The sequence below is a fragment of the Gallus gallus genome, chromosome 12 (assembly GCF_016699485.2).
Source record: "Gallus gallus isolate bGalGal1 chromosome 12, bGalGal1.mat.broiler.GRCg7b, whole genome shotgun sequence".
Lineage (NCBI taxonomy): Eukaryota > Metazoa > Chordata > Aves > Galliformes > Phasianidae > Gallus > Gallus gallus.
This window is the reverse complement of record NC_052543.1, coordinates 3,062,236-3,086,823: the sequence shown is the minus strand read 5'-3', so window position 1 is coordinate 3,086,823 and position 24,588 is coordinate 3,062,236. Positions and strand designations below refer to the sequence as shown.

The window sequence follows — 24,588 nt, the reverse complement described above, 5'->3', positions numbered from 1 at the left end:
CCCTCACCCCCCTCGGCTTTCCTGCAGCACCAGGACTCTGCTGCTCCCAGCACTGGATGGAGCAGGGCACTGGCAGCAGCAGGTGCCTTTGCTGGGGGGAGAGCAGAGTGGGTCCAGCACAGCCAAAACCCCACGTCCCAGCCCGGCACATGAGGCTCACACGGTCCTGGCACCCAGCAGCAACCACATCCCACCAGGAAGCATCCTGGCTGCTGCTGCTCCAGCATTTCTGGCAGCAGAGGGACAACAGCAAGGATCCCCCACCCCCCGTTTTCCATGGGGTTAGGGGACAAGCGGGGTTAGGAGCTGCTGTCTGCCTCCAGTCCCCACAGAGACTCAGCCAGGCATGAATATTTCAGGGGGCTTGGCTGTTTTGTAATAACCAGCAATAAAGATAAACACCAGGAAGAGCAATATTTTACCATGTGGGCTGGAGGAGTTTAATATTTTATCACTCAGAGCACAAAATATTTATAAATAATCTCCTGTCAATCACTGGATGAGGACTAACACAGACCTTTCCAAGCCAGAGAGGGTAAATCTCCCCACAAGGGACAGCCAGGCCCTCTGCCCTTTGCTGCTGACCCCGGTGCTGGGCTGCACAATGGGAACAAGCCTTGGGCTGCCAGGGGTACCGGGGACACCGGGGCAGGGAAGGGGTTGTGCTCTGCTGGGTGAAGTGCTCCGGCACTGAACGTTACAGGGTGAGGTGGCAATGGGGTCAGGAGGAGAGGCAGTCCTTCCTCCCCGCAGTGAATGCTTGGGGTGCAGCTGGTAGCAGCAGGGAATGGTCCCCACGGCTGCTGGGATGGGGACTGTGGGTGCTGAGCAGGGCTGCTGCGGTGTAGGATAGCTGGGCTGCCCAGCAAGGACAGCAGGTTGGCGATCAGGAAAGGCAGCAGGCAGCATGGAGGAAAAGCATCCACTTTATTACAGACCCCGGAAGCGCCTGCGGCAGGTCCAGGACAGCTTGACATTGGATGTTTTCATTTTCAGCAAAGGGAGAGAGAAGAGGGGAACGAAACGAACCAACCCTACTCATGGCTCTTTGGTGCTAAGAGAACACACGTCCGTGCTGGCAGAGAGATGCTGTGGGTGAGAGGGGCACCAGCAGAGAAAGGGGAACCCACGCTGCCCCCTGGAAACGTACCCAGGAGGCGCAGGCACGTCACCCCAGCCTGCACCCAGCAGCCCCGTCCGCACCCCCTTCCTGCGAGGGCAATGGCCCCAGGAGGGATCAGTGCCTGGAATGTCGTGGTGCCAAAGAAGGAGACAGGAGAGGCGCACGAGGCCGGGGCCCTGGTCCGGCTCTACTCTTCTCCTCGCTCAGCAGCGATGGGCTCCTTGGTCCACTTGTCTGTGAGCTCCTGGGATTCCGCGTAGCCCGAGGTGAGCAGCAGCCCCGGGGTGCCCTCCCCATCTGCAGCAGCTTCCAGGTCCAGCTCCTCGAAGGAGGAGCCGCTGGCTCCGGACTCGCTGTAGCTGTGCTCGCTGCGGTTGTCGGCCTCCTCCCGGCCACGGCTGGCGGGGAAGGGCAGCAGGACCGAGGTGGCCACCGAGGTGTCCCTGCTGTCAGTCGTGGCCTCGATGCTGATGGAGCTGGTCTCGCTCATGGTGTCAGCACCTGGGGTGGAGAGAGAAGGGGAAGGCATCAGTGCTGCAGGAGGAAGGGGAGGCCGGGTGCCACACCAGCATGCCTCTGAAGCCACCAAAGCCTACAGAGCGGAGCAAAGCATCGTTCGGGGACCACCTGTAAGGCTTGTGACCTGACCAGGCAAGCAACGGGATGCTGGTGTCCTCGCTTGTGCCATGTGCCAGGGCTGAGCCCCTGTCTTCCCAGAGGCTGACAGCGTTGTGCAGGGGGACGGGGCTGGGTGAAGGTAACCACATCCCTCCCTGCTTCCTGTCATGGCCACTGCAGTGTGTGTCCTTCTTTCTTGCCCCAGCTCCACGTCCTCTGGCTCCCTGTGGTGAGCCAAGCTGCCCCGTGTGCCCGTGGGAAAGGAGGAATGGATGTGATCCCTGATCTGCCCGCAGTCATTGGCACAGGTGCTGGCATGGAGTAGCATAGGGTGGCCATGAGCAGGAGGAGGGTGCCCAGGGACTAGGAGCCCCCCCAGATCAAGCCCACCGCCCCTCCCCATGTCACCATCTCATTAGCTCGATTGACAACGCAATTAGGGAGTCGACAATGAGACAAGAGTGTCAGATTGAGACCGGCAGCTGAATGCTGTTGCCGGAGCAACCAGCTGGGAGACAAAGCCCTCCTATAAAACATTAATCATTTTTAATTATGACATCACAGATTCACATTGTTAATTATGACAACAGCACCAAACGTCAGCCGACCTTCCTGCGGTGGCTGCGCTCCGACCCCTGCTGGCTGGCGCTGCCTTCACCACCTCCTTCCTCCCCTCTCCATCTTCATCCTCCCACCTCTCCACGTGGGAAGAGAGCACAGCAGGGATAGCCCAACCAAAGGTGTAGGGGTTCTGGGTGCTCAGCACCCTGGCTGCCTGGTCCTACACACGGCATCAACGCAAGACATATCTCCAACCTCCCCAAATGGCCAGGGTGCCTGGACCAGGGTGGGGAGCAGTGGGGACGGTGCGGGTGCTGCCCAGCCACCCTGCAGCATCCCTGGAGGCCGTGCCCCAACCCAGCATGGTGACACCACCTGGAAGGCAGAAGGAGCACAGCCAGTGCTGACACACAGGGAGCATCTCAACATGGAAAATGCATTTCTTCTAAGTTTCAAGAGGTGTTCAGCAGGCTCCCGGGGAGGTGCTCACGGGGATGCCCCTGGCCAGACAGGTCAGAGGAGAGCCTTCAGGAAGGGACAGGAGGGCAGCGGGGCCCTGGGACCAGTGAGATGAGTCCCATCCATGGCAGAGGCAGGCCCAGCAGCACTAGGTCCCACCGCACACCGGGCTGGGAGGAGCAGCTGGGGATGGCACCACAGCTGGGGCACACTGGGGTCAGCCAAAGGGAGGGCATGTGGGGACCACTGCGGGCTTTTGGGGTTGGGGATGGGATGTGGAGGGAATAGTTGGGATGTGCAGACCAATGCATCCCCGCTGTGGCTGGGCACCCATCCTCCAGGACATGGCACAGCAGTGACTCCTCTCTCCCTCTGCGTGAAGCCTGAGAGCTCCTGGTGCCAGGCAAGGCTTCACCAGGTCTCTACCTCAAAAGAAGTCAAATTTGGTCAAAGACCCAGCGTGGTGCCAGTGCTCTTGAGGTAGCTCAGACACAGCCCACGGCAAGGCACAGAGCACGGTGTCAGGGCTGAAGCTGCATCAGTCTCGCCCACCACAGGTTCCTCGGAGAGCTGAGGGCACCGATCCTGCCAGGCCCTCCCCTGCCTGCACAGCATCCGTTCTGTGCCAAGGGGGCTGTTCTGGCTCCAAGCTGTCGTGTACCCACGCGCTGCAACATACAAGAGAAGACAAGCACCGGCTCGGGATGCTGAAGATGGGTGAAGGCAACCTATGGCTGCTGGCGCTCTGCTCCGAGAAGACGGCTGTCCTCGCCCCCAGCTGCCTCGTCCCTGCCCTGCTCCGAGGGCGACAATAAATAGCCATGCATCCCTTCAGCCAGGCGTTTTTTCCCTGCTCTGTCACTTCGGATCATGTTTGAGCAGTCCCAGCTGGCACATCTGCCCGATGCGGCAGCCGTATCCTCCTCTGCGCAGGACAGGGCCGGCCTCAGTGTGCGGGGCGAGGGGAGGAGCCGTCGCTCCTGGGGAAGGTGGGCTTCCTTGGGTGGAGCCCTGGGGTGGGCACAGCCCCAGCTCTCCTCCTGTGGGCACTACTGCTGCTGGCAGCCCTTGCTTCCAGGAGCATCCCTACCTCACAGCTGGCGCCCCCCTCCTCCAGCTTCCCCTTCCACAGCTGGAGGGAGCCTCCAGAGCTGGCTCAGCCCTTTGGGAGGCAACCCCCAAGTCTCTGGGCAGGGCCACCAAAACCATCAGTGGCCACGTCAGGAGGGCAGCTTCTGTTTGCTTTCTCCTCCACGCACCATGGTGGGGCCATGCTGGACAGCACAACCCTGGCACCAAAGCCTTTGAAAACAATTAAATAGAAAATAACTAATCACGATTGACATCGGACCCTGGAGAGCCATCAGTCGTTGCAACGACCTCAGCGATGGCCCAGGAGGGACAGAGCTGGGACAGAGGCAGCCGCAGCACCCCGCTCATTGCAGACGTGCTGGGCGCAGCCGTGCTCAGAGCAGCATCCAGCATCAGCTCTATGTGTGCAGGGGTGGAAAGCTCCAGCTCAGGCCCAGCAGCACAGCCAGCCACTGCCTTGCTCAAAGCCAAAGGCACCCAGCACCTTGCAGGATGAGCCCCAAAGCCATGGGATTTCCCCGGCGTCTCCTATCAGTGAGCAGGGTTTTTCCAGGCCAACAACCCGAAGCCTACCCGTGCTGTGTCATCACATGTATCATCACGTGTGCAGTGTGACCCTGCCGTGCTACCGGGCTGGCACTGGCACGGGCAGGTGCTGGGGGCACGTTTGGGGCCGTGGCACAGACACAGCACGGGCAGAGCGCCCTGAAAACGCCACGACCGCGGGCTCCGGGAAGCAGCTCCAATTAGGCTCTTCATTCCGGTGCTAAATGGATGGAGCTTTCAGAAAGCAATTCCCAGGCTTGCTTTTCCGACCAACGCAATTAAGAATTAAAGCGATCCAAAACCAAAGATGTGTAAAAAGATTACCAGCCCAGGGGCGAGGCGGCGAGGCGTGCTCCAGCCGCCGCACGCGCTCATGTTTCTTTCATGCCCGTTAGGCACGCGTGGGTGCCCGGCGGGGCCACGGCCGGAGCCCTGCCTGCAGCCCACAGCCCACAGCCTCCATCACGCTGCGTCCTACAGCCATGTGAGCACGTGGGCCGGCACGGCAGCCAGCACTTTGGGTTACTATAGCACTGCTGTTCCGCGCCCACAGCGATTGTGGTCCCTTCCTGTATAAATACACCCAGGCTCCAACAGATCCTTGCGAGCAGATGCTCTCGGGCAACTCCGCCACCAGCTACAGAAACCTGGTATTTAAGTTCTTCACAATCCCAACATGTAACAGATGAAGATGAGATCAAGAAAGATGTATGTGACAAGGAGAAAAACAAGCCCAGCTGCGAGCAAACGCGTCGGCACCCAGCTCTGCTTTCACAGCCACGGGCCGGCGGTGCTGCGGTTGCACCAAGAGCAGCTTTATGCCCTGCCACCAACAGGACCGTGTGCTGCCCAGGCCACGGCGTGCCCGCAGGATGGGGTCAAGCTGTGCCACATTGCTCACAGTGATGGGATGAGGTGAGCCGAGCCCTGGGCAGGGATCCAAACACAGCACAGGCTCTCTCACCTCCTGCTCAGAACAGCAGGGACACCAGGACACCCCCTCGGGAGGGCTGGTGACACACGGAGGAACAGAGGAGCCCATGTGCCAGCCGTGCTACCTGTGATGTCTGTCTGGGCGTCTTCAGCCTCGGCTACTGCCCTGCTCTTCCTCTCCAGCTCCTTCATCTCGGGCACGTAGAAGTCACCTTGGCGGGCGAGGGGGCACACAAAATAGATGCGGTCCTCCTTGTAGATCTCGATCCTGGGGTGGGCACACAGCTTCCTCTCCTGGAAGAGAGCATCAGGCCGTCAGCCTCCGCGCACTCCACCCCACCCCACTTGCTTTGGACCCATCTGGCACCTTGGATAGGAGCCCCGGTGCCCACCGCCCCACGGCCCCTCCGAGGTGCTCCTATTGGCAGCTCCCCCCCCAGCACAGCGGGGTGCAGTCCCCAGAGGAAGGCCATTTTGGGGGGTTTGGGGGCACCTGCAGCTGCCCGCCCCGTCCCCGTGCCCGCCTCTCAGCAAGGACCCACGGCAGGCGTAGCGCTTCTCTGCTAATTAATATAATCCAGGAGCAACAGCTCCAGCAGCTCCTTTCAGAAGCACGAGGGCAGGGGGTTGGAGATGAAGCCGTGGCATTTCAGACAGCCTCCCCTCCACCTCTTCCCCCGTTCCTCCCCACGCCAGCCCTGCTCCCCCTGGCACAGCGCAGCCTGCTTCCCGCTGGGTGAGCAGGGCGGGCACCCTGCCGTGCTTGCTCTTTTTCTCTGTTTTTCCCCTTCTCAGGTCCCCGAGGACCTTTCCTTATTTCAGGAGCTCCGGCACAGGCAGCACAGGCCGGCATCCCGGTGCTCACAGCCCGGAGCTCCCACTCGCAGGCAGGTGAAACGCAAACACACGCAGATCAGCAACCGTGTTCAATAAAAGCAAGCCGGGCTGTTTTTAGCAACGGAGCAGGGGCGGCTCATCTCACTCCTGCTTTTTAAGCAACAAGCCAGGCAAGCATCCTCCCCACCACTCTGCCCCTTGCTCCACCAACCACAAGCCCAACTTCAGCTCGTTTTGCTATTTTTGGTAACTCCAACACATACCCGAGACGGATATTTCCAAGATTCACAGGTTTCTTGGATGCATCCAGCTGCCCCCCCCCGCCACTGAACGCAGACGGGGACGACACAAAGGATGTCAGAGCAAAGAGAACTCCACTGAGTCCATCCTCCAAGCAGCCTGAAGCCTCAGGGTTGCAGGCAGGCCTCCAGGACACCAAGGATGCTCAGTAGTTGAGTTCTTCCCAGTTCACCTAAAGCAGCTGAAGGGAAATCTCTGCCCATGCTGGGTGGCAGTGAAACAGGCACTGGGGATACTGGTGCTGTGCCTCAGAGGGATGGCAGAGCTGGTATGTGGGCTGCAGGATGCTGTACCTCGTGGGATGGAAACTGGGATGCCCAGCCAGCTCCAAGGGCTGGCTTCCAGGGATCTGGGGCAGGAGACACCGGCAGCACTCTGCCCCCACTGCTCTGAGCAGGTGGGATGAGCTCACCCCTTTCCCAGCTGCCTCATTTATGCCTTTGCAAATCAAGTTGCAATCCAGAGCAGTAACGCCAGCCCCTGCTGCTGCTGCTGCGGCCCAGAACAACCAGCCAGTGTGTGAGGCCATCCTGAAAACAAGGGTCCCAAAAAACCAGGGGGCACCCTGAGTCCAAAGGCAAAGGCACGAGTGGGAAGCAAAGTGATGAAAGCTCGACTATGTGGCGAAACAACAGAGGAGCTCAACAGGCAATAGAGGGCTTTGTGGCTGAGAAGGAAGCCCCCCGGCTGCTGTGAGGCCAACAGATGGAGCAGCAAGGTGGACACAGAGCCCTCAAGGCAGATGAAATGCAGGCTCGCATGGGTGGAGGAGCTCAGCAAGGTGCCACCAGTGGGAGGCAGCGGGCAGACTTCTGGCAGGGCAGCAGGAGCACAGTAAGTGGGGCAGAGCGGGGACTTGCCTCTTCCCAAGGTCGTGTGGCACCGACTGTGAGCTCGCCCTTCCTGCACTACTCACAGCTCCTTTCTGCCCTTCATGGGCATCTGACACCATCACCTTTGGGAGGAATGCATCAGATTTAGGAAGAAATTATTTGCTCAGAGGATGGTGAGGTGCCAGCACTGCTGCTCAGATCTGGGATTGCCCCATCCCTGGAGGTGCCCCAGGCCATGGAGGGGCCCCGGGCAGCCTGAGCTCATGGTGGGGCTGGGAGGTCCCATCCAACTCAACCACGCTGTGATTCTGTGACTTACTGCATACGGTCCATACAAGCCATACATACAGCAAAGACCAACGCTTCCAGAGTCCATGGGTTGGATGCTGACACATACATCTGTTCCAGATACACCAACCTTCTGCTTCACACGGAGCCAACCCGCTGTCCCACCTCGGGGCTACCTACAGTACAAACCCAGCCAGAAAGAGCCCCAACTGCATGGAACTGAAGGGCCCTAAAATCAGGCACTAAAATTAGAGCTGGAGCTCAGCAAGCTGTAAGTGAGCCACCAGCCAGCCCCGCAGGGATGGTGCTGTGTGCCACATCCTCCTCCTCTCCTCGCACGCCCCACGCTCAGTGTGTCATCCCGCCTTAACTCACACCAGGAGCACTCTGCCACCAGACCTGTACTGCTCCTGGTACTGCAGGGCAGCACTCCTCAGTGGGACAAGATTGGGCTCTGTCCGTGTCCACGTAGACCTGCGAGGAGGGGCAGAGAGGATGGGCCCAGGCTCCATCAGTGATGCCCACAGACAGGCTAAGAGATGGTGGGCACAACCCAGAGATGTGGTTGAGAACAGGGGGCAGGGCCAGCTGTTCTGGGTGGCCCCGTGGAGCAGAGGTGACACCAGGTGACCCGCAGAGGTCCCCACCAGCCTCAGCCACATGGCTCTGGGACACAGCTCCTCAATGGGACACAGCCACCTGGCCACAGTACCGGGACAGCTCTGCTTGCCTCTCCCCTTCAAAGCCCTTTGAGCTACAAGGCGTTGCACAAACAGAAGATGATACTGTGACCAAGAAAAACGTGGGTTGTGGGAGCTGCAAAACGCCCGGCTCGAGCAAGGGGGAAAGTTTTTCATTTTCACCTCTGCAGAGGCAGCCCGCCATGCAATTTACACCTCGCCCTCCCGGTGCCTCTTGGGGCTGAGGAGCTGGGAAGAGGCTGGTGTCGGTGTGGCTGAGCAGTGGGACCGATCCCATGTGGCTTGGGGGGTTCACAGCCCTTGAGATGCCGGAGACAGCCCCCCAGGGGGGCTGGGAGCTGCTGGGAGCAGCACGGAGCCATGGATGCTCCTCTGCATGATGGACGTGGAAATCCCAACCCTGCCTTCCTCCAGCCTTGCTGGATGGAAAAACCCTGCAGCGTGGCCAGCAGTACCTCCACCTGCAGAAAAGACACCGAGAGAGAGCTGGTGTGTGCATCCCTGTGCTGCCAGGGATGTATCTCACGCTCCCCACCATGGGACCCTCACCAACAGAAGGAACAGCAGACAGAGCACATGAATCACGGCAATGGGGTCCTCCCAGCATCGTGGCTATTGGTAGCAACTAGTCCTGGAGCAGAGAGTTTTAGAAACAAAGCAAACATTGCATTTGAAATAAGGTTTCTTCCCCAGCTCCCTAAAACTCATTGCCACTCCATTCTGCCTTGTCCCAGCTATGGGAGCCACTGCTCCAGAGCTTCCTGGAGCTCAGCTTTGTGCTTCACACTATGCTCCAGCTCAGATGCCCGGACCACAACCCTTCCTATCCGTCCTTCTCCCCATCACTTCCACAAAGCAGCTTTCTGAAGGGGACTTTGGGTGTAACCACCGGATAGCTCAAGCACCAGGTTTTCATTATAGGCCAAGGGGTCTGCATAAAGCCGCATATAACCTCACTCGAGGAACGAGCTCTGGATTTCTGCTCCCATTCCCATTCCCTTCTCTGCTGCAGGAGCACACAGCCCAAAGCGCAGAGGAGCCCACGGGAGGCCCGGACCACAGCTGGAGGTGCTGCCTCCACTCGGCAGCGTGGCTCTCCAGGGACCAGCGGTCGCCTTTCAGCCCTCAGAGGATGCTTTCTCAGCATTAATCACAAAGCTGAAGAAGAGGTCGACGCGATGATCTCTGCCATCACGGATGACTGGAGCAGTGCTAAATTGCTTCGCTCTGTTGCCTTGGCGAGGCTGCCAGGAGCAGCAGCTGTGGCAATTGCTCTGCCTCGCGTCAAGGCAGAGCCTTCCAGCACCTGGTTGGGGGGGGGGGGTTCATTGCTGGAGACTCCCACCCTACACGGGGCATTACGTGGTGAGAAGGAGCCACTTTGAACTACGTGTTCTCCATTAGGCTGAGATCAACCTACAGCACAGCAACACATCAGCCATTGGCTGCCCAGCAGATCCTTGGCTCTTGTGGGGAAAGACCTTCCATGGCCAACTCACAGCTGAGAGCCTGGAGAGTTCCTAGCCCAGGTGAATAGTGGTACCAACCCACATGGATTTCAGATTGGACGTTTGAGTGTTCGCCCTTCCACATCACAAACGACGCTCCGCTTCTGCCATTTTCAATCCTCTCATGTCCCCGATGAAACCCTTTCAGTTTAAAACTGAAGCCCCAGTGATGTTCTGGGAGCACGAGCTCCCAGCCGTGCCTTGCTGCTGCCTGCAGCCACAGGAGACCGCAGTCACCAGAGCTCAGATCTGGGCTGTCTTCTCTGAATCTCAGAGCTCCACGGGCTTTCTGGAGGGTGTGCATCCCCTGCTGCTCTTCCACACCTCGGTGTCTCCAGGACACCCTCAGGACACGTGTCACATCCACACGCCTGGAAAGAAAATGGCACGATGGGATAAATACCCTCCTGCCCTTCCCCACCTCCCGGCACAACCTCATCTTTTTTAACACTCCTGGCTCCAAGGCCTTACGGAAGACATTCCATGACGAGCTGAAGTCAGTCAGCCTCACACCACTCCTTCACAGATGAGAAAACTGAAAGGAGAATGTTCGGGGACTTGACCTTGCTGAGCTTGTGCAGACCCAGCCACTGGCACAGAGCAGAGCTGGGAGGCTGAGTGCCCAACTCCCAGACACGTTCTTGGTGAACAGAACAAGTCCTTCCCTCCCCACTGACAAGAAATTCACATCAGCCTAATTTAGAAGGCAAGAAATGCTACCACGGAGGAAGATCAGGCAGTTTCTAGCCTGGCTTGCTGAGCAGAAGTTAAGATGATGCTGATGTCCACCAGCCCATCCCCTGCACAGCATCTCTGCAGACCCATGGGTGTGAGGTGCATCCCTGAGGCAGGAGGCTCTTCCTGCTGCCAGGCAGGTGCAGCCAGCAGCAGAGGAAGGCTGCCCGAGCTCCTGCTCTGTGCTCAGGCTGGACGTGGCTGACAGGGATCACCCACAGCTCTAGGTGGCAGGATGCTCGCCCCAGCGACAGATGTCTCCTGTTTTAGAACTGGTGTTTTAAAGCAAGCCAAAGCCCCAGGACAAGCTCCTTCCTGGATTTTTATCAGCAAACAAGAGAGACGTTTCCCTGCAGGGCTCCAGGAGCCCTGTCCAAGAGCTTATACCTCTTCCCAAAAAGCTAACAATCTGGAGGCCAACGGGAGAGAGCTGGTGATCCCAGCAAGCTCCGGTGCAACGAGCAGATGAGCTCAGATAGCAGAGCCCCAGAGTCACTGGCCACATTCACAACCCGCCCCAGGGCATCCTCGAGGCAGGCAGTGCTGCTAGACAACAGGAAAAGACAGATAGACAGGGCCAGGTGCTGGAAACTCAGGCAGAGGTAGGGAGGAGAGGAGCCAAGGGCAGCCAACAAGCAGCACTGGGCAGTGCCAGTAGGGCTCTGCTTTGCACAGCCCAAGGTGGGTGCAGAGCCCAGGGAGGAAAACTGAGACCTGGGCCGGGACAGTGACCCCAGTCTCTTGTCTCTTCCATGCCCAGATACAATCATGGAATAAATAACCATAGATACAGCACTATTTTGGCAGCTGGGCACGCTGACAGCCCTCCCACCACACTGCCTGCAGCAGGGGGCTGGAGGGGAGGTGGGTGGGTGCCTCCTCTTCCTCAGCCATGTCTCACCAGGGCCACAGTGTAGTCTGGGAGGGGTGAGCACCACCAAGCACCGTGGTACCAGGGCATGTGGGCAGGCAGGCAGGAGGAAGCAGGCTCACACACCCTGCAGCACCAAAGCCCAGCTTTCCAGCAGCCACAGGCAGCAGGGAAGGAGGGTGGCAGCTGCTGTGGTGGCCCCTGCAGTCTGGAATCTTCTCTTCTGCCAGCCCAGGATCACGGCTTTGACTGTGCAGATCAATCAGATGAAAACAGAGAGATTAGGAAAAAGGACAGAGCCCAGCCAGACTTTGCCCTTCTGGCAGTCTGCTCCCCTCCTGCACTTCCCCAGCACTCCCATGGGTGCAGGGACACAGCGGGCAGGTCCTGCAGCCATGTGGGCCCACCTCCTGAGCCCGTCAGCAGAGAGATACCAGAGCAAACCCGTCTCCCACACTGACCTCTTGATAAGCTTTTGCCAACTCACAGCCTGGTTATCAGATCTCACCCCAAACTGTGAATCCACACGGCACGAACAGCAGAGCAGCTGGCCTCAGCAGATGACGGATATCCACCTTTCAGCATGTGAAGGAGCTGCTGTCAGCTCCTGCCAGACATAAATCCCGGCCAAGAGTGCCTGGATAGGGAGAAAACGTCAGTGCCCACCATGGGAGCGAGCCCATAGCAGCCCCACACCAAGCACATGGCAGCAATCATACAGCGTACCATAAAAAGGCAGTCTTCAGGACCCTTCTCACTGCAGGCTTTTAAGAGATGAGATCTGGAGAAAGTGGCCGTGGTCTTCCCCATCCCGAAAGCTGCACTTAGGGTCTGCTCCACGTAACTGCAGAGCCTCCTTCTGGCTTGTCACTCTTCCTAAGGTGATGGCTTGCCCACTGGGGCTAACAGGCTCCTCCAATCTCTTACCCAAGCCGGATGTGGCAGAAGAGATGATGAGAGAAGCCAGCTTGGGGCAACTGAATGTGGCTCACCTCCGAGCTGAAGCCCGTGGTGCAGCCACCTCTTCAGCCCGCTGCGGTACGGCAGCAGGACAGAACATCTTGCTCCATGCAGCAAGGCAAAGAGGAGAGGTGCCAGCTGCCCACTTGTGTTGCGTGTTCTCAAGCTGCCTTGGTCTGGCTGGAGCAGAGGCTGCAGTGAGCTGCTGTGTGCTTGGACAGCAATGGAACCAAAGCAGTCCTGGTGCTGGGGGCTGCCCGGTGCGCCCCAAAGCCTGCAGCAGGACTGTGACAGCAGGACTGGGTTCGGCCCCATGCAGCCAGCCCCTGGCCACGCCAGCAGCCACCAGACCCGCATCTCAACCCAAAGGGAAAGCACGATGCGATGTCTTCTTTCCCCCAACATTTTATATCTAACCAGAACTGAAAAACTGCGAGTTAGTCACAGCAAAACTGTACCTTTTCTGGACATAAAAATGCCATTACTTTCAAGTCTATTATCTCGCTGCTCTGCGGGTTTCAAAGCAGGAGCTTCACAGCGATGGAAAGTGGGGCAGCCGGCGTTGGCTGGGAAGAAGCAGGATTTCTAAGCAGCAGTTTCCCATTTGTTCGGGTTCGTTTCGCTGTTTCATGAGGCCGGCACAGCTGGCAAAGGCTCAGAGGGGTACGGAGAAGAGCAGCCCGGGAGAAACTCATTAGGCCTCCGCTAAAATAATTGTGGAGAGACAGACCCGTGGATTAATTGACAAGCTGGCGAGGAGGGAAGGCCCAAAGGTTGGGGACGGTGTCACTGCCCGAGACAGCTGGAGCCACCTCAAATGCCTGATGAGGAGCTGACTGCATCCTCCGGGATGCTCTATAAATACATTCGGGGGAGAGCACACGTACAGATTGAGTCGATAAAGAGATGTGACAGAAAAGCGCTGTAGTATTTTACTCTCCCTCCTTGCCCAAGGCGAGCGTTTCAGTGCCCTCTCCCTTGGACAGCCACGTGAAATATCCCTGCCTTTCTCCACGATCATTAATCCTCACTGCAAAGGCGATGGGGGAGCGGATCTTTGTGCCTGAGCGGATCCGTCTCTATGACAGTTTTGCAAAGCTAAGTCTTCACAAGGCTGCAAAGTTGAAGTTTGCAAAGCAGCAGCTAGGAAAGCACGGCAGTTTCTGCTCTGCTCCCTCTTAGGGGGTGACGGAGCAGCCACAAAGCTCTGACTGCCAGGTTGCAGTCTCTCCAGGGCTGGAGCTGGGGATGAGCCGGCTCAGCTGCTCCTGGTTGCTGCCCCAACCCCATGGCTTGTGCAGCCAGCCCCAGCAGACCAGCTGTGCACATCCCACACGTCCCTCACACTGCCAGGATGTCCCACAGTCACATCAAGGAGCAGCCAGACACCTCCCAGCCTGGGACAGGGCATGTCACACACCACGAAGGCCCCATGAGAGCACCCATCCTCACCCCAGCACTGGGTCCAGCTGCCCCCAGCCCAAGGAGGAGGCGACGGCGGTGCCACAGCACAGGACAAGGGCAGGACAGCCTTGTCCACAGGCAGCCCGCATCCCACACAAGCCTCTGCCCCAGCTGAGACGTGGCTGCAGCTGCATCTTGGGAGCTCCGTGGCCGATGCTCACACTGAGTCAATGAGAAGTGGGGATAAAGCGGTGATTTCACACATGAGACAGACAAAGCGCGGAGGCAGGGAGCCTCTGCGACTACTGGAGCGCAAAGCTGGCCAGAAAACCTCTTTCCTGCTCAAAGCAGCGATGCCTCAGAGCTGCAGTTTTACACCTGCCCCCATGCAAGCAGAAGCAAAGCAGGGGAAGGGCGAGTGAGGCGGAGGTGCCTGAACATACCTCTGATGTGAAGCGCGCTCAGCGTTCGGCCATGGGTCAGCCATCCGCCCGCCAGGACGCTCGGCAAAGTGACAGCAGATGAGCAGCGGCCCGGGGCTGCCAAATTTCCCCCAGAGAAGTGGGAAAGTTGGGAAGCCTGCTGTGAATGGCAGGAGACATGACGCAGAGCCCCAGCTCCCCATATGTTCCATTAGCCGCACAGGAGGAGCGCGCTGCTCTGCAGAATCAGGTTAGAGGCAGAACCTCGCTGCACGGCACTGACCCCAGCGTGGGTCAGGAGGTGTCCACGGCACCACACAAGCCCTCCAAGCTCTCCACCTGCAGGAGTAGCAGGGCCCCTAGCAGTAGGGGCAGTGTGGTGTGGGGGGCTGCTCACACGGCAGCACAGAGCCCTTGGATGTCAGGGGAGGATATAGAGGCTTAGGGATGTGGCACGGTGAACTACCCCCCAAGAAAAGCCCTTTCACCTGGCCCTGGCCTCATGCACGCTGCAGCTTGGGCCCCCTTCATAATGAGAGCCTGGGGCACTCGTGCTCACAGGACAATTGCTAAAAACATACAGCAAACAGAAATTGCTGCGAATGTGTGAAGTGATGTGATGTGACACACAGCTGGGGGGTGCCGGCTATTGCCGAGCCTTGGTGCAGAGCGGCCGCCAACAACCAGCTAGCAGCAGGGGATGAATACACCCACACAGACATCGAGACCCCCGGGCAGGACAGGGGGTACAGAGGGGCTGGGACTGTGCTGTGCCAACTGCACTCAGCTGGGATCCAACAGTGCTGGGCGCACAGCACCGGCACGCAGTCACAGTGTCAGTGCTGGAGGGAGATGGTGGGGATGGGTGGGAAGGCCTGCAGCTCGTCCCGATCCTGAAATCATCTTCCACTAAAATAAGAAGAAACATACAATGGAAGCATATGAGCTGGTTTTCCAAAAGGGAATATAGCCACGAAGTGTGAGAAGGGGGTCCTGGCTTCCCCTTGCCTTTGCCAGCTCTGCTGCTGGCTGCCACCAGTGGGGCAAAGCTGGGATGTGGGGACATGGCCTGGAACATAGGGATGTGACTTGTTTTTGACTCCCTGCTCTGGGCCAGATCATGGCGCTGAGGTCAAAACACACAAAGGTCAAGGAAAATAAAACAAAACAGAAGAGAAAGGGAAAAACTCCTATCCTACACTCTCACAGGGCCAGGCACACCTCCAAAACACCTCCCCCGGAGTACAGACCGCTGCCCCACGTCCTTGCCAAGCCCCAAGCCCACAGCCTGTCACAGCATCAGTACTGGTCTCGTCTCTACCATCAAGATGTACTGGACATGCTGAACCCTCTGTGACTCTGCAAGGCTTTCTTCCCGTTTTGATTTGATGCACGGGGACCACTTTACCAGAAGCATCCAACCATCCCCTGCCTCCCTGGGGCTGCCTCCCAGCACACGTGGCTTTATGGGAAGTGCCAGGAAGAAAACTGCCAAGGCTCAAGACTGGGGTCACTTCTGCCACCCCAGGCACTGCTCATCCCTGCAGGACAAGCAGGAGGGGACAAGGGGACATGCACTGCTTGTATGTCATACCCAGCTGCAGTATGACCGGCAGCAGCCAACCCGCACAGCCTGCAGCCCGCGGCGCTTGCACAAAACAAGCTGGTATTTTACAGGGCTTCATTTGCAGAGCCTGAAATAAACAAACAAAATCAGCTGGGAGAAGGAATTTAAGCAGGAAAATGTCACAGTAATTGAGCGCTCTGTGCAGCTGCCAGCCCTCTGACCCCAGCTCCTCTCGCACAGTCCCGCAGAAAGGATGCTCTGCGGTTCTGCCTTTAGAATGCAGACGGGCTGGGACAAGAACACAGCTCTGAAGACAATCATTTATAATAACAAGCAGGAGAAGTGTGACCTTGGCAAAGCTGAACAAAGCCAGAAGCCGTAGCAACAGGGGTAGGGGAAACAAAAGGAGAGGTAGGAGATGCGCGCACACCTATGTAGGCTGCTGGCACTGAGACCCAGCTGGGGGTTCCCAGCCCTCTGCAGACAGAGCAGGTCACGCCAGGGAGGATGAGCCCTGAGTGCCATCAGCACCCCACAGCAATGAGACCACGGCTGAAATCAAGCGTCCTCTCCTGCAGGTGGCACTTCAGAGAGGCTCCTGAGCTCGAAATGGGCCTAAAACAGAAGAGACTGGAAAGTATGTCTTTACAAGCCCTGTACATTTGGTTACCAAAGAGAAGAGTAAGAGACAACTGCATCCTGAGCTATCTCAGCCGACAAGGGGAACAGAGCTCAGCTAACAGGTGCTTCAAGTCAGCGGGTAAAGGAATAATGAGGTTCCCTGGCTAGCAGCAGAAACAAGGCACGAGTGCAGCCTTCCTAGCAGCAAGAGCAACACCAGGCACAGGAATTTGGGAGCACCCTGGGGTGCCCTGCGGATGGAGCAGGAGCTCTGTGGTACTGCAGTGTTCACTAGCTTGCTGCACACTGCTGGTACTCGGGAGCCACAGGGACAGTGAGAGCACCTCTCCTCCTTCCCTGCTCTACCTGCACGCCAGCCTTGGATAGAGCACACACCTCCACCAGCCCAAACCTCCTACCCAAAATCCCAGGGAAAGAGGGCTGCTGGCTCCAGCAGTCACCCGGGGCTGCAATTAGTGCCTCTCTGGCTGCCCACGGAGCCCCGGGGACAGGCAATGCCAGGCTGCCCGCTGCGCAGGGCTTGCCAAAGCGGTGCATGCAGCCCGCTGCAGAGAGCTAATTAAACCCGAGCCAGAATAAACACTGCTTGAAATGGCAGGAGGTCGCCGTTTAATAACCGGCTCCCTGAGCTGCTAAGGACGGTCACTCCAGGGATGGGCTCTGTGGGGGCTCTCCATCACCATCCCACAGTGGCTGGGGGCACCAAGGAGCAGTCGCCGTCGTGTTCAGGGCCAAGCACAGGGAAAGGAGTGGGCTCAGAGTGCAGCAGGACAGACCTCAGCTGTCACCTGCACTATGCACAAAGCCCTGGCCATGGGACGCCTCGGCCGCACCGTGTCCTGCACTGTGCCAACCCATCTGCCTTCAGTCTTTCATGAAGGGAGATGTCTCCTTCAGACTGGACTGTTTTGTAGGCAGAGGGGTCAGGGCTGAAGCCAAGGCGGGGTGTGCACCGCAGCACAGCGTCCTGTCCCCCAGTCAGGGAAGGGCTCTCCCACCAGATGCTCAAGGGCTGCTCCCACCATCCTGCTCTCAGCCAGCCCCCAGCCCTGGCACCTTCCCCCAGTGCACCTCCCCAAATCCCTTCTCTATTTCTCAACAACCCCAGGGCCCTTTCCCCACCCTCCCTCCCACACCTCTTCTCTCCACTCCCCCTTCTCACGACCACACATGAACCAGTTCCCTCGCCCACTCTGCTCTGTCGCTGCCCCTCTGCACCCCCCAGGTGCTGCCAGGAGCAGAGGATCCTGCACCTCACACCTGACCCCAGCTCTCATTAACAACAGCCATGCTGCTTAAAGCGGGCGCAGCGTGAAATAAATAAATAAAGCAGAGCTGTCTCGCTGCCGTCTGGGGTTGCTCAAGGGAGCTGGGCACTGGGGGTGGGATGAAGGATGCTATTTGGAGAAGCAGTCTCCATGGCAACCCCCATTCCCACCATAAATCGGGCACAGGTCGCCCGTTTCCATGAAAGTTTCCCCCTCTTTCCTTCCCCTTCCCCGGCCAGAGCCAACACCACCTGCAGCTGGGAGCAGGATTACTTACAGGTCCTGGCCAGGCAGCACAGAACGGTGCCAGCATCCCAAGCCAGGCTTGGAGCTCCTCCCATTGCACCCTGAGACTCAGTGAGGCTGAGCAATGCTCTCATCCCCTTGAACCCAGCACAGGGGCGGCGGTGCTCGTGTTGGAGGTGTGCCTGAGGCCAGAGCACTTGGTCTGGTCCAGATGGCAGGGATCAAGATGTGTCCCCTCCTTTCTGAACACAGCTCAGCATGCTGCGTGGGATTTCAGCTGATTATTTTATTTCAGAAATGGCTGCTCTCCTTAGAAGCTGCAGGGTGCTCCCAGCACGACCCGTGGGTCCCTTTCCAGCCTCAATTCCACGCGCGGATGCGTTCACCAGCACCTGTCCCCAAGCAACGGGGTGCCCTCCCCACGTCACCAGCCTGCTGCCCCCTCCCCACGTGTCCCCACCGCAGCCACCCATCCCTCACAGGGCTGGCAGCACTCTCTACGCCCCCACACTGAAGCAGCCGGCAGGTCCCTGCAAGGGGACAGAGAGAACAGAGCACGAGGAGGGGGACGGGGAAGAGTACACGCATCACAGGGCACGGCAGCAGCGGTGGCAGCCGGGGTTTGGGCATCCCTGGGCAGACACCATCCCCAGGACCACAGCCAAGGGCTGGCACCCAGGCAGCAGTCCCACAGCGTGGCGCAGGCTGGAAGATTTGCACGGCTCTCCCGCAGGGCTGGGAGTTTCGCCAGGAAAAGCAAGTTTATAAATAGTGAGCTTCAACACGAACCAACGAAAGCGACGCAACTCGACAGCCAGATAAGCCGCAGGCTGAGCACCATCCCCGCCCCAGCATCCTCCCCACGGAGGAAAGATGTTCCCCTTCCTTCCTCCGCCCAGCAACCGGGACCCTCTACAAAGCCCCAGCCTGCAGGTACCACGTCCCATGAGCTGCTAAGGAGCAGCCACTGCTCGCTGCATGACACTCCTTGTGCCATCACTGCTTACCTTGATGTAGGTGTCCAGGGCTGGGTGCACGCGGTTGACTGCGAGATGGATGGAGAGCGGTGTGGTGAACGGGAAGCTCGCCATGACCACGTGGCTGGGCGTGGGGAAGGTGAAGATCTTGAAGCCGTACTTCTGGAACCGCCTGATCTGCTCTTCTGATGGCTTTGCATCCCCCTCGCTCAGGATTCGGCCGATGGCAAAGCGGCACTTCTCAGGAGACACCTGGTTTGGGGCATAGAGGGATGGCATCAGGAGGGCAGCTGAACGTCATCCAAGAGCCAGCAGATCAGTACACATCAAGTCGGTACCTGCTCCCCACAGAGCCTGACCCAGCCTCAAACCAGCCCTGCTCTCCAGGACAAGAGTGCAGTGCAGGCACACGCTTGGCTGCTCGACACTTGGCAGCCATGCAGAAAGCACATCTCATGGCCTCCAGCACGGCGCCCTGCTTTAGGGGTGGGGAAACTGAGGCAGAGAGCTGCTGTCACCTCCACGGCAAAGCACACCCAGGTGGAGGTGTCCTTTTATGTTCCTTAAAAGTCCCAGCACTCAGGCTCACAGCTCGTGGTGTGACACACTGCAGGGACACACTGGGCACAGGGGGCCCTGCCAGCTGTCCCTGAAGCTTTCCAGGCTGCTGGACAGACAGAAGATGAGGTGGTCAGCAACCAGAAGAGCTGCCTCCCGCTGAGCATGTCCTTCTGCTCCCTCCAGAGCTGGAGGACCACAGCCTCCAAACTCACCCTGAGCAAGGCAGCACAACTCTCCAGGCCCCGCCAGGATGTCTGATAGCAGCAGTGAGATGGACAGATGGACACCCTGCAACAACCAGCATCACAGGGCTCTCGTGCCTCCCCTGCCCCTCAAGCACCCTCCAGCGCTGCGTGAGGGATGGGACATCCCAGAGAGGAAATGAGCACAGAGGATAAGAGGAAAAACAAGAGCAGAGAGTCAGGAGCAGCAGCATCCATCCGCAGGCAAGATGGCTCGCTCTTGCCCTCGTGTGCTGCAAGAAGGAGCTGCAGATGGGCTCTGTGCAGCACCCAGGGAAAGGCTGGAACAAGGAGAATCACCTCCACAGAGCAACAGCTCCTGGTTTGCTGCACTGGACAAGGGACAAGCGGCATCTGTAATAGAGAGTGAAGCTGCTCTTGGTCTCCAGTGCATCACAGGGTCCCTGTTGTGGGTGCAGGAAAGCCCCAGCCTCCCCAAGTCCTGGCACAAGAACAGATCAATGGCAAGAAGAAAGGTTCAGCAGACACCCAGTTGCCCCAGGTATGAGGTCAGAGCAACGAAAAGCAGAGCAGACACTGGGCAGAGACCCAAGGAACCAGGAAGGTGACTGTCTCTGCTCACTGGAAGTGCTTTAGCCAACCCAGTGCCACGTACAGCATCTTCAATACACACAAAGTCAGGAAGTGAACCTCCTCCTGGGCCACATCCCCATCACAATGCGGAGTCAAGACAACAGGGCACCTTGTTAGAGGCACACCCAGGAAGACGTGGAAGGAACTCCTTCCTTATGCACAAAGCAGTGACTATGTCCCCCAGCCTCGCAGGCATTCTTAAGGGTGGGAATGCACCGGGGAGCATTTTGGCCTCATCCACCAAGCGCTGTGGCAGGGCTGGGTGCAGAGCAGCAGCAGGCAAGGGGCCCCAGTGCTCGCCCCAGGCTGAACTTGGGCAGAAGTTCTGGGCTGGAGCTGAGCAGCAGCCTGCCTGCCACATCCAGCCCCTGCTGAGCAGCTATTTTTGTCCCTGCCAGAGGTGGGAGAAGCCCTTTGGGTTGCTAAATATTGAATAAAAAGGGAAAAAAAAAAAGGACTATTAATATTAATCTTGTCCATTAAGACGCTTAAAGCACTGCTGGCAGGGGTTCTGCAGCACTCAACGCCACCAGCAGTGCTTTTCCTGCTGCTCCCCTGCTCTGGCAGCCCTGCCTTCCCTCCTCCAGGGTCACAAGCCAGTCTACGAGGAGAGTGGTCAGAGCTGCAGACACCCAGCAGGGGCCAAGCAGTCACCTTCCCCATCCTGCCACAGCACCAGGACCAGCAGACTGCCACACTGTGAGCACTGGGCCCAGTTCTGGGCTCCCCAGTGCCAGGGAGACATGGAAAGAGCAGAGGAGCCCAGAGAAGGGCCACCAAGGGGATGAAGGCACCAGAGCATCTCTCCTGGGAGGAGAGCTGGGACTGCTCGGCATGGAGGAGGCCCAGGGGTTCATGTCTGTGTCCAAGAGTCCTGCAGGGAAGGGGAAGAGAGGATGGTGTCAGGCTCTGCCAGTGGTGCCCAGGGGTAGGAGGAGGCAGTGGGCACAGCCTGGAATACAGGAGGATCTCCCTGAGCCTGCATCACACCCCCAAGCTACCCTGGCAGATACATGGAGAACCACCAAAGCTCAGGTCCATAGAACATAGAGAGGGAATTCCTGCCACCATGCAGAGCCCTGGCACCTTGTGCACCTCCTGCCATCCCAACCTGCTTCCTCTCTGCCACCCATCCCTCTGCAGTCACTGACACTTCTGATGCACAGGCAGACACAGCCTGTAGAGCAGCGCCCAACACAGCCCTGCACCCTTCCAAAAGCCCACCCAGAGGCCTTTCATCCTACAGTAGATTCCAAAATGTTTTGCTTTGCAGTTACAGCACTGTTTCATCAGCCAAGAGACTTCAGCACGTGCCCACTGAGGGTTCAGTGAGAACACTCAGGGGATGAAACGACTACAAGGAAGCTCAGGGAGAACAGCAGAAACAGGAGGAGTATGGATATGGATCCAGCAAACCAAAGAGACCACTTACTTTGAGATTGTCCCTGGAGGTGTTGAAGAAATACAGCAACGTGTCACACGTAGGGACATGGTCTATTGGGCATGGTGGTAATGGGTTCATGGTTGGACTTGGTGATCTTTAGAGGTCTTTTCCAACCGTAACGATTCTATGACTCTATGATTCTATGAGGCACGGAGCTGGGGAATGGCTTGCCATGGGATGACAGGCACCAGGTTCTGCTCTGCAACCAGAGCAAAGGTAAGGTTTGGCCAATAGGAGATGACGGCGACAGCAAGCTTTGCTCACCTAACAAGGATTATCCAAGAAACCCTCAGCTTCCTGGTGCCTTGGCACACAGATCACCCTTTGCAAGTCTGGAGCCCTCACGAGCCCCAGTGCTCACCAAAGCAGGACTGGAGACCACAGGTGCCTCTGGCACCGTCAGGGGACTGCCCTACCCCAGCCTTACCGTGTGCGGGTTGTCGTAGTAAACACCAATGGAGCAGAGCTTCGAGGAGATGCTGCAGCCATCAGTGAAGAGCTGCCCCGACTCTCCATAGGGGCCCACCCGGAACTTGTAGGCCAGCGTGATGCTGCCGACGGGCGGCGAGCCGGCGCTCACCACCACCTCCGTGAAGAGCCCTGAGTAGACGGCGAAGGCAAAGATGGTGAGCAGCAGCAGCACGACCAGCACGGCGATCAGCCCGAGCAGCATCCAGTCGGACATGATGGATGGGTGGTGCCTCATCCGTCCTGCGTGCTAACAGCGAGAGCAGAGAGAAAAGAGAAGGGGGGTATTAAAGCAGGGCTTGCACACAGTGCTCGGTATATAAACCCTGTGCCAAGCTCCCCTGTTCCAGCTTGGTCACCAGACACCAATTATGTTGCTGTGGTGCCGCCCGGCAATTAAGTGGTTGTGGGGGTGGGGACAGAAAGGCACTGTCCTCAGCACCAGGAACCATCTCCAGCACCAGGAACCATCCCCAGCACCAAGAACACACAGAACAGCCTGCCTAAACCCTGTGCCCAAAGGGTATCGACACACAGCGAGGCCGCATCATTACGCAGAGATCACCTACACAGTGCTGGGCTGGAGATGATGGCTCCATAACCAAATAATTTCTTGTTTCCACAGCGCAGACTGCCTTTTGGCCACGACCCTTTATCTAAAGGCCTTGTGCTGCAGCACAGGATTTGCAGAGCTGAGCAAGGATGGAGCCGGTTCGGCGCTGAGCCCCATGCATCGGGATCAGAGCAGGAGGCCCAGCTGGAAGAGCATCCCTACCATACTGCGCTGCAGTGCATTGCTGCTCTTCAGTCCAGGTGGCTTTTATTCATCTCCAGGTTTCTACAACCCAAGCCTTCCTGTTCTGCCCCGCAGCCCTCCTCCCTGCGCAGTGCAGCAGCCGGGCCACGGCTCACCTTCTCCCCAGCACGACGGCCCCTGGGAGCACAACCAAACCCAGCACAACGGGGCTGTTTGTGCCATGCCCTCCCTCAAAGCACAGCGCTGACGATGAGGGTTGCTTGCCACAGCCCTTTGGGATTCCTCGCTGGAGCAGTGCTTGAAACCCACACCGCAAATAAACAATGTGCCTCGAGCTTGGCGTGACAAACACACTTTGTCCATGAGGAGCTTCCCACCTCCGCCACTGTTTGCTCAGCTGAGGAGGAACCACATCCTGGTAGAGGGGCTCAGCACAGGGCTCACCGGCCCCACTCACCTGCGAGCCGGCCACGCTCGGCTAGGAGCTGCACATGATCATTCCCCCACGCAGCCGCAGGCCCCACACAGCTGCAACAGGAAAAAATACATGTCACTGCTTCCTCCCCAGCGCAGCGGAGCAAAAGCAAAACCCATCGGGACGCAGAACCGCGGCCCGAGGCGCGGCGCTGCCCCATGGGCGAGAGGGAGGAGCGCCCTCCGACCCCTCTTCCTGCGGCCCCGCGCGGGGACCCACGCGTGACAGCGATGTAACGCGTCGGGCACGGACGCGGGGGGGCTGTGGGTGCGGCTCCCCAGCGGCCACCGCATCGGGGGAGCGCGGAGCGCCGGATCCACGCGTGACTTCCGCGGCCCGGGGCCGCCCTGCTCCGCGCACGCGTGGGTTTCGCCGCGTCTCCCCGGCCGTGCCCCGGCGGGCTCTGACCCCGGTGGGCCCGGGGTGGATCCGGGCCGTAGCGGGACCCGGGCGGCGAGGCCGCCCGCCCCGCCGGGCCTCCGCCGCCCGCGGGCGGCCCCGAGCCGCCACCCGCGGTCTCGGAGGGGACGGAGTGGGGCCACCCCCGCGCTGTCAGCTCGGCCCGGCCCGACCCAGCCGGGCCCGGCGTCCCAGGGCCGGCCCCGCCCCGCACCGGAGAACGCCGCGGCGGCACAGACAGCGAGCCCGGGGCGAGGAGCCCCGGTAGATCACGGACAGCCCCCGCGGGCACCCCGGCACCCACCTGGGCCGGGCGAAGACCCCGCCGCCGCCGCTCCGCGCCCCGGCCCCGCCCCGCCCCGCCCCACGCGGCTCTGCCCCGCCCCTCTCCTGCACGGAGCGGCTCGGGAGCGCGATGGGGCGGGGCTTCCGGCAGGGGGCGGGGCTTCCGGATAGGGGCGGGGGATCGCGCTCTGCCTATTGGGGGTAGCGGGGCTCCCCGCTGGGTAGAGCGCCCCCCGGCGGGCGGGAGGCAGAGCGAGTCCCATCCCGAGTAATGCCGACTACGCTACAATGGGGGACAAAAAACACGTAAAGGAAGAACCAGGGAAATTGTTAATTCTGTCGTTTATTTAGCTGCTCCCTGCTCCTGCTGGCTGCGGCGTTTTGCTACAAGCCGGGATGCCCTGGGCCTTCTTGGGCACCTGGGCACGGTGCTGCAGCACTGCGGTGTTGCCTGGGGTTGCTGTGAGCAAAG

General features: G+C 59.1%; 2 protein-coding genes across 4 annotated transcripts in view; both read right to left on the bottom strand.

Moving 5' to 3' along the window:
* The window catches only part of LOC101747452 (serine/arginine repetitive matrix protein 2-like), a 500,571-nt gene that overhangs the window by 339,015 nt on the left and 136,968 nt on the right, over positions 1–24,588 (bottom strand). The window lies entirely within an intron of this gene.
* TEX264 (testis expressed 264) lies at positions 417–24,186 on the bottom strand. 3 transcript variants are annotated; one of them, NM_001293319.1, is given in 6 exon segments: positions 417–1,624; positions 5,458–5,626; positions 18,922–19,143; positions 22,160–22,450; positions 23,415–23,485; positions 24,136–24,178. In NM_001293319.1, coding segments are annotated over 4 exon segments (984 nt in total). In that variant the 5' UTR covers positions 22,439–22,450; positions 23,415–23,485; positions 24,136–24,178; the 3' UTR covers positions 417–1,310.

What these genes read in the sequence shown, in the direction of transcription:
- TEX264 (XM_040646190.2), bottom strand. Translation starts at nt 22,438, where the DNA reads ATGAGGCACCACCCATCCATCATGTCCGACTGGATGCTGCTCGGGCTG. An exon ending in ACTACGACAACCCGCACACG is followed by an intron (nt 19,144 to 22,159) that starts GTAAGGCTGGGG and finishes GCCCCAAACCAG; the next exon opens with GTGTCTCCTGAGAAGTGCCG. An exon ending in CGCCCAGACAGACATCACAG is followed by an intron (nt 1,625 to 5,457) that starts GTAGCACGGCTG and finishes TCTCCACCCCAG; the next exon opens with GTGCTGACACCATGAGCGAG.